The 9798-nt window shown below is 38.2% G+C and overlaps 1 protein-coding gene across 4 annotated transcripts in view; it reads left to right on the forward strand.

The window, feature by feature from the left end:
* Window positions 1-3430, forward strand: part of METAP1 (methionyl aminopeptidase 1) — a 66849-nt gene extending 63419 nt beyond the window's left edge. For all 4 annotated transcript variants that reach the window (XM_054485393.2, XM_054485395.2, XM_054485399.2 and 1 more), the window contains one exon: window positions 1772-3430. In XM_054485393.2, the coding sequence (XP_054341368.1) occupies window positions 1772-1935 (164 nt within the window). In that variant the 3' untranslated portion in view covers window positions 1936-3430. The remainder of the gene's footprint in view (window positions 1-1771) is intronic.
* Window positions 3431-9798: the final 6368 nt, after the last annotated feature.

The raw sequence follows: 9798 nt of genomic DNA on the forward strand, positions 1-9798 counted from the left end.
TACTCATCTTTAGTTGCTTGATGAGGCTTGAGTTAACTTTTTTAGGCCGCCTCATATTTTCTTTTTGGCCTGGGATTTAATATTGCAAAAGTAGTTTACTTCACTAGAGTTTATGTTCTGGGATTTGTCTGTCTGAGGCAGTGAGTCCTAGAGGTAATATGTTTCACCTAAAGATTACTGAAAATGAAGAAAGTATTGATTTTTTTTTAACATCTAATTTTGAAAGAAGAAAGCTCGCAAATACATCTTTTACAGTAGTATCTAGAATTGCCTTTCTCATTCCACCTCTGCTTCACATTCTCTTGGGCCTTTGCTTTCTGCTTTCCCTCATTATGCCCCCTTCACCCCCTTTCCCTCCTTTCCCTGAGTTTTCTTTCATGGCCTCCCAGATTCACTGTCCCTTTGCTTCCCTTCTCTGGTTTCAACTCCTATCCAGACCATTCTGCTTCATATTTTTCTTATCCTCTCACACCAGTCTTTCTTTTGCCTCTCTTTCTGGTTCCAGGGGTATAGTTCACAAAAATTTCACTGTATAATCTGTTCTCACCATCTGTTTGTGTGCCTACTATTTTGAAATTATATCAGGAATTGAATGCTGTAATAAAACTGTAAACATTTACATGATTTCCTTCACGATATATGCTGAGTATAGTTTTGTCAGATGCCAAAGTTATACTAGGAAAGAGCTAAATTCATTAATTCAAGTTTTTTTCTTTCTGATTTTTTAATTGTAAAATACACATCTCATTTTTAAGTGTACAGTTCAGTATTATTAAATACATTCATAACATTGTGCACCCATCACCACCATCCATCTCCAAAAGTCTTTTCATCTTGTAGAACTGAAACTCAGCCCATTAAACATCCCCTTCCTATTCCTCACTACTCCCAGACCTTGGCACCCACTGTTCTGCTTTCTATCTCCATGATTTCGACTACTGTACTCTACCTCATAGAAGTGGAATCATTAAGCACATGCTTTTTTTTTTTTTTTTGCGATGGAGTCTTGGTCTGTCTCCCAGGCTGGAATGCAGTGGCGCGACCTGAGCTCACTGCAAGCTCCGCCTCCCAGGTTCACGCCATTCTTCTGCCTCAGCTTCCCGAGTAGCTGGGACTACAGGCACCCAACACCATGCCCGGGTGATTTTTTGTATTTTTAGTAGAGACGGGGTTTCACTATGTTAGCCAGGATGGTCTCAATCTCCTGACCTCGTGATCTGCCCGCCTCGGCCTCCCAAAGTGCTGGGATTACAGGCGTGAGCCACCGCGCCTGGCCAAGCATATGCTTTTTTATGACTGGCTTATTTCACTTAGCATTATGCCGTCAAGGTTCATCTGTGTTGTAGCATATTGCAGAATGTCCTTTTTAAAAAATTTCCTATTTTAAAATGGACAATTATTGTACATATTCATAGGGTACATAGTGATGCTTTGATACATATAATGATACATATAATTAATTAAAGTTGTTACTCGAAGTCGTGGTGATTGGTATCAATATGTTGTTAAAATGAAATCCAGTGCCTTTATTTTGGAAATTCCATCTTGATTTGATATTTAGGATATATAAAAAATGTGGTTGTAATACATCTGACGAAATTTAAACATCAAACATACTGAACACCAAAATGAAGTTGGAAAGGCATTAGCTAAAACAATTGGCATGTAAATAAGGATCTTAGTAGTGAATTTTCTTCTTGGCTTTCTTCTTGATAGAGTTCATTTAGAAAACTGAATGATTGAACTAAGAAATTGTTTTTGTTTGTTGAAGGCGGATGGCAGGATGAAACCTGGCCAGATGGTTGGACTGCGGTGACAAGAGACGGAAAGCGGTCTGCTCAGTTTGAGCACACCCTCCTGGTCACAGACACTGGCTGCGAAATCCTAACCCGGCGACTTGACAGTGCACGGCCTCACTTCATGTCTCAATTTTAATTTCTCCCAAGATGGCACATCTCAGTGATACCTTCTTACTGTACTGTGCATTTTATTGAGAGTACAGAAAGGAAGAGGAACCTTTTTTTAATCACTTGTTTTGTTTTGACTGTAGATAAGAAAGGACTACAGCATTTGATGTGTGTCCTCAAGAACTTGTCTTGGGTCTGAAAAAGCTGAGAAGAATAAAGGAAACATTGCTCAACTCTTCAGCCCCCTCCCCCTGCACACCTGTTTTCTCCTTTGCCCTTTGAGCACTTTTACTTAAACTTGCTTCTAGTTGCTTTTATCACTGCCACAAAACAGCCATCAAGAGCCAGCTGCTTTCCAGGTGAACATTGGAAATAAGAATCTTTGAAACTTTAGCAATATATGTTGCACCAGATTTTTAAAATTGTATATATGGAAATATATATGTATACATTTTAAATTCTGTATACATAATTACCAAACACTATGTGACCTGGGGTTTGTGTTGTTTCTGCTCTGACAGGTTTATATGCTCTTACAAATGGATCCATAGTTTGCAGTGATTTAATTCCTGGTTGGGATTTGGCCTCCCCTACCCCCATGCTAATTATTTACCCTTGTAATTGTGCATAGGGAAGCACTCACCCAATGAGACTTTCTCCAATGTGGACTGTGTGTGTGTGTCAGTGAATGAATGTAGTAAAATTCACTTTGGAAGGTTATCAGGCTTTTAAAAATCTAGTTTATGGCAAAAATAGCCATTTTCCAAGTGGTGGCTGACTGTTGCAGGGAATGAGAATTTCATAATACATTGCTATTTCAGACCTCTGGTCAGAAATGGAAAAGAAAAAGCCCCCTTTCTTCCCTTTTCTGTTTTACTTCAAGGGCATACCTTGGAGGTGCTCAGAGAAGTGTGAAGGTTGCACTATGGCGGAGGATGGAGAAAGAGTTCTAAAGTGTCTCCAGCTGTGAGCCCAGGCGGTCAAGTGGGCTATTAAAATCTAACGTTGAGTAAACGTGATAGTGATGAGAAAGGAATTTTGTGTACTGTAACCTTGCAGTAGAGATGCAGCTGTCCTTCGTGTGTGGAAACACACCTCTCCTTTACATAGTTGGGAACCTCATTAGAAATGACCTCAGCTGCCCAATATCTACGTTCCTTTCAGCAGTTGTCCAAGTAGGAGTGTATCCAATGAAGACATATCAGATCACAAAGTCATTGTCATTAGAGTGTACTTGATTACTGGGCATCCTTGTAATACAATTTCATACCACTGACACATTATACTTGTAAGAGAACATCTTTTCCAGAGTGCCTCAGACCTTATTGCTTTAAAATATAATAATGTTTTCATTACTTTTATTATTTGAGTGATTTAGTAAAGTTGACTGAATCTGGTATAGACTTTGGGAGTATGTGTGTGAAGTTTTTATCAAACTGTAGTATTTGTGAATGGAATGCCTTGCAATATGAATGTTAATATAATGTGTAAAGGGAGATTAAAAAGTTTGAATGATTATCCTACCATGTAGTCATTAACTTTGGTGCATTTCTTTGGGATTTCAGAGGAAAATGGTGGGAATGGGGAGGCTGTTTGATAATCTAAAATAAATTCATGATCATTTGAGTAGAAATGCTTTTTCAGGTGTAATGGCTGTACATAAACTCAGTAGAGTGCCAGCAGCATTTGAGATGCAACCATATTTTTGAGAGCTTTTAAGACAGAATGCCCAATATTAGGGGAGCATTTTATGTACTGATTGTGGAATTAACAATGTGGGCTTACTCAGTGTCTGTCATTAGAAGATTAGCTGAAGGAAAAAAGATCTTGGTATGATAGTTTTTTGGTTAAAAGATAAAACACCACACTGGTGATAATGCTTTTCTTAGTTTGGGAGATTTTAAAACAATATGGACTCTAGTCTAATTGCATATATCTAGTTGCAAATGTTCATTGGATTTAGGTGACAAAACACCTAGTTTCATCATTCTGCCACCTTTTTACAAAATAAGTCAGAGCATGGTGTGCGAGCCTGTAGCACTAGCTACTCGTGAGACAGAGAGGGGGATTGCTTGAGCCCAGGAGTTCAAGGTTACAGTGAGCTATGATTGTGCCACTACACTCCAGCCTGGGTGAGAGAGTAAGACGCCATCTCAAAAAAAAAAAAAAAAAAAAAAAAAAAAATCAAAGTATTAACTTCTTTTTTTACATTAACTTTTAGAATAATTTTCTCCCCCCGCCGCCAGTCTTCCAACTCCTTTGGAATTATAACTTAGAAGAAGGGAAACATGAACTTCATTTTATGTCTTTTGTTGATAAAAAGGATTAACCAACACCTTTATACCACTTGCACCCACATATCTAAATTAATAGGCAAGAGTTGGTGAGGAGGTTTAGGAATTTGTTTGCTTGATTCCTCAGTTTGTTCTCTAACGACTTCTGGATTTTCATTGGATTTGGTTAAAACTGAGAGCAGGATGCTCCACTTTGCTTAACCTCTACCCTAATGGTATCTGTAAGCAATTTCCTTCTTGTTTTTCCCTTCTTTTAAAATTTTTATTTTTTTATCTCCAACTTTTTATATTGAAAATTTTCAAATTATAGAAAAGTTGAAAGTATAGTACAGTGAAATAATCATATATCCTTTACCTTTATCTAACAAATGTCATTTTGTCACCTTTGCTTTATCTCTGTATAAGCACTTTTCTTTTGAAAGAAGCAACGTTGTACTTCACCCTACTACATCAGCATGTATCTCTGAACCTAATGACATTATTTTACATGATCATAATACAATTAGAAATTTAATATTAATACAGAATTATATAATGTATAGGGTATAAACTTTAATTTTCCCCCAAAATGTTATTTAAAGCTTCTAAATTCATGGCATTTGGTTGTCATGTATCTGTAGTCTCCTTTTTTTTTTTTTTTAGATGGAGTTTCACTCTTGTTCAGGCTGGAGTGCAGTGGTACAATCTTGGCTCACTGCAACCTCCACCTCCTGGGTTCAAGCGATTCTCCTGCCTCAGCCTCCTGAGTAGCTGGGATAGGCCCCTGCCACGACACAGGCTAATTTTTGTATTTTTAGTAGAGACGGTTTCACCATGTTGATGCCAGGCTGGTCTCGAACTCCTGACCCCTGGTGATCCACCTGACTCAGCCTCCCAAAATGCTGTGATTACAGGAGTGAGCCACCATACCTGGTCTTAGTCTTCTTAACTCTAGCAGCCGTGTCTAATCCTTTGAATGCGAGGATCTTTTATCTGTGGTGGTGGATATCACGAAAATTATGCACAGGCCTTTATTTGAGCTCATCAGCTATCGTTGGTGTATTTTATGTGTGGCCCAAGATAATTATTCTTCCACTGTGGCCCAGGGAAGCTAAAAAGTTGGACACCCATGCTAGAGTAACCCTCACACCTTTTTTGATGTCTTATAAAATGGACACTTGAAAAATCAGATTAGTTTTCAAAAGTCCGTTTGTCTGATCGTTCCTCATGAGGATAGAGTCAGGATAAACATCTTGGTGGAAGACTACAGAGATGGCAGTTGTATGCCCCACTCATTGTACAACATGAGGCACATAATGTTCTTGTCACCTTATTGCTGATGCGAAGTTTGATCACCTGGTGTTTGTCAGACCTTTTCACTGTGAAAATACCTTTTTTTCCTAAACAAGTAATCTGGGAGATAAATATTTGCTTGATGCTACCAGACAGATGTAAAATTGTTTCAAAATTACTACACCAAAATCACTGCTAACAATAAAGTACACAATTTCTTTATGATTCTTTTTTTCTTAGAACATATCATTGAAGTAATTTAGATCTTATTCTGAATTTCATAAACCATGGGCTATTTTAAGAATGCAGTGAATCTCGGGGGCAAAAAATACAGTAGAGGTGGGGAGGGATATATTAGTGGTCTGGCAGTTAGAAATACTGGAACTGTTTGAGACAGTGTAGTAAGATTCTGTCTACATTTGATGGCGTTTAACTTTTACCAAGCTCTCCAGCTACAAGAGGAGCAAATTATACCATTTGTAAATTATACCACACTTGTGGCAGTGTGGCTCATTTTCCAACTCCTTTATTTTTTTATTTATTTTTCTTTTTTTCTTTTTTTTTTTATTATACTTTAAGTTCTAGGGTACATGTGCACAACATGCAGGTTTCTTACATAGGTATACATGTGCCACATTGGTGTGCTGCACCCATTAACTCGTCATTTACATTAGGTATATCTCCTAATGCTATCCCTCCCCCCTCCTCCTACCCCACGACAGGCCCCAGTGTGTGATGTTACCCTTCCTGTGTCCAAGTGTTCTCATTGTTCAATTCCCACCTATGAGTGAGAACATGTGGTGGTTGGTTTTTTGCCCTTGCGATAGTTTGCTGAGAATGATGGTTTCCAGCTTCATCCATGTCCCTACAAAGGACATGAACTCATCATTTTTTATGGCTGCATAGTATTCCATGGTGTATATGTGCCACATTTTCTTAATCCAGTCTATCATTGTTGGACATTTGGGTCAGTTCCAAGTCTTTGCTATTGTGAATAGTGCCGCAATAAACATACGTGTGCATGTGTCTTTATAGCAGCATGATTTATAATCCTTTGGGTATATACCCAGTAATGGGATGGCTGCGTCAAATGGTATTTCTGGTTCTAGATCCCTGAGGAATCGCCACACTGACTTCCACAATGGTTGAACTAGTTTACAGTCCCACCAACAGTGTAAAAGTGTTCCTATTTCTCCACATCCTCTCCAGCACCTGTTGTTTCCTGACTTTTTAATGATCGCTATTCTAACTGGTGTGAGATGGTATCTCATGGTGGTTTTGATTTGCATTTCTCTGATGGCCAGTGATGATGAGCATTTTTTCATGTGTCTGTTGGCTGCATAAATGTCTTCTTTTGAGAAGTGTCTGTTCATACCCTTCGCCCACTTTTTGATGGGGCCAACTCCTTTATATTAGAACATAACATCTAGACATTCATGTTTTAGGAACAAACTTTCATAACATAGGCTGCATTAGGCTAAAACCTATAAAAGTTGTGTTTTGTTCTATTTTGAAAATGGACACCTAAGGAAAGGTTAGCTTAGCACAGTCTATGTATGGAAACTCTGGCCCTCTTATGGCAGCCTTCTCTCATCTTCCTTTTGGTGCTAAGTAGGAAAAAGAGAAAAATAGTTTGCATTTATTTGGGTGTTTTGCAAGATGAAGCAGGAATAAGGTGGCCCTGGCTACGTGTTTGCTGCTTTTCATTTTGGGGACTGTGGGTGAGCAACAATAGAACTGTCTGTAAATGGTGATTCTGGTTATTTTTGAAAAAAGGTCGACACTGCTATTTTACTAGAATACTCCAAAAAGTTAATACATGGAGCACTCAAGAAGGACTTCCTATAAAAATTTTCACTTATCACAATTGTGCTGTTAGTCGTTCACAGTATTTCAATAGTTTTTTTTTTGTTGTTGTTGTTCCTCAGGCTGGAGGCAGTGGCATGATCATGGCTAACTGCAGCGTTGACCTCCTGGGCTCAAGCAGTCCTCCCACCTCAGCTGGCCATGTAACTAGGACTACAAGCATGTTCCAACACACCTGATTATTATTATTTTTCTATAGAGACAGGGTCTCACTATGTTGCCCAGGCTGGTCTTGAACTCCTGGCGTCAAGTGATCCTCCCACATCAGCCTCCCAAAGTGCTTGGATTACAGGCGTAAGCCACCACACCTAGCCAATTTCTACAATTTTTAAATTGATTCTGTGGCTAGGAGAACAAATCACCACACTTCTCTGTGGCAATCTCCTATTTGTGCAGTGATAATGACAACTACCAACTGTTTTATTCTATATAGAATGTGACTGGCTATAAAGCAAATTTGCTTTGTTTCAGTAGTTGGGTCAGAGATCACCAGACAATTCCAGATAGAATTTTTTAAACTTAAATCTGAATTTGAGCCCTGGATGATTCTGAGGAAACAATGCCAAGGATAAGAACATTTAGTATTAACATGTAGATTAGAGAAAGAGATCAACATATTTTAAAGCGTGTTCTGCTGTTTTATCTTGCTTAACATATCTCGATATTTTTGGCAGTCAAGAGTACATGTTTAAACTGGAGGTAATTCCATGGTGGGTTATCACTCCTTTCTTGAAAGGAGCATGTGCATATTTCTCTTACACATAAGGAATTCTGATATGTCCAGTTTGATAAAAATCAATCTGCTTAAGAGCCCGTTACACTGCTTTGTCACTGTAATGTTCCACCAAAGGAAATCTTGTATAATAGAGGACTTTGCACATCTTGTTCACTTGGTAGTTGTTCCTTAAAGACACAATTACCTTGGTATAGTTCTATGCAATTATTATCTAAATAGCTGTTTATACAGTACTTAATAAAATTTTTCCAAATGTGTTTGTAGTGTACTTTTTCTAAAAGGTATTTGCTGACAAAGAAATTGATCTTATGTGTGAACTGAAAAAAATTGGCTGAAACCAGTTAGTCAACAAGGTGTCCCTGTAGGCCCAAAGAACTAAACTGTACTTTAGGACTTTGATTATCAGCCTACATGGCACATTGGTAGCCGAGCAGAAAAGTTCTGAAGCATTCTGTGCATGTAAAATATGTTTCCCCTTCCCTGAGTCAACAAAACATTTTAAGAATTACCAGCTAAGTAAAATTTTCCATTCAGATGGGATGAACAGAAATAGTGCTATGTATACTTTTTGGAGCCATTTTTGTTAGGTGTTAAGTTGTACACATGTTGACTGGCTCCACTGTAGTAAAGTTTTGGACATAATGCAGTTTTTTCCATACCTCTATCCCAAACGACCTCATTATCCCATACATTCTACCCTATATGTTAGTTTTGTGTGAATAAAGAACTTGTGCCTATCAGACATGCCTGTAGACGGACTGTCTCCAGCGAGTATCACTAGGTAGGTTAAATAGCAGAATAGCCAAATATGCTAAAAATGGCAATGCAGGAAATACTTGAAGAGAAATTTTTATATTGGGAATATAAACATTTTCCAATTAAACATAAAGATGCTTAAGTTCCTTACATGGCAAAATTTTAGATCCTTTAAAAAAATTTTACTAGCTTTAATGAAATATACAATGGAAGTTAATATCCATCTGTATTGCAATTATATACCTCTTGTCCAAAAAAGCAGCTTAAAGATAACTTTCAAAAGTTTTCCAACAATTAATAATTTATTGTATATTTCAAAACAGCTAAAAGAGCAGCTTTGGAATGTTCTTTTAGAAATGATCATTGTTTGAGGTGATGGATATTCCAGTTACTCTGATGTGATCATTATACATTGTATGCACATATCAATATCACATGCCCCGTAAGTATGTACAACTATTACGTATCAATTGAAAAAATTTCTAAGAATACTTCTAAAGTGGTTGAATCCCAATTTGGGACAACCAGGGTACATTTGCTTACATGCACTTAGTGAATGGTTGGTTTATTTTTTTTTTGAGACTGAGTCTTCCTTTGTCGCTCAGGCTGTAGTGCAGTGGCGCGATCTCGGCTCACTGCAACCTCTGCCTCCTGGCTTCAAGCCTCCCAAGTAGCTGGGATTACAGGTGTTGTGCGCCACCACACTCAGCTGATTTTTGTATTTTTAGTAGCAACAGGGTTTCACCATGTTGGCCAGGCTGGTCTCAAACTCCTGACCTCAAGTGATCCACCTGCCTCGGCCTCCCAAAGTGCCGGGATTACAGGTGTGAGCCACCACGCCTGGCAGATTTTAGCATATATAACATATGTATGTTAAGCAATTCCTCAATTCAAGATGATGTATTAAAATGACCTTAGAAAGACTTGGCTAGGCACACTGGCTCATGCCTGTAATCCCAGCACTTTG

Source organism: Pongo pygmaeus, chromosome 3 (assembly GCF_028885625.2).
Source record: "Pongo pygmaeus isolate AG05252 chromosome 3, NHGRI_mPonPyg2-v2.0_pri, whole genome shotgun sequence".
Classification (NCBI taxonomy): Eukaryota; Metazoa; Chordata; class Mammalia; order Primates; family Hominidae; genus Pongo; species Pongo pygmaeus.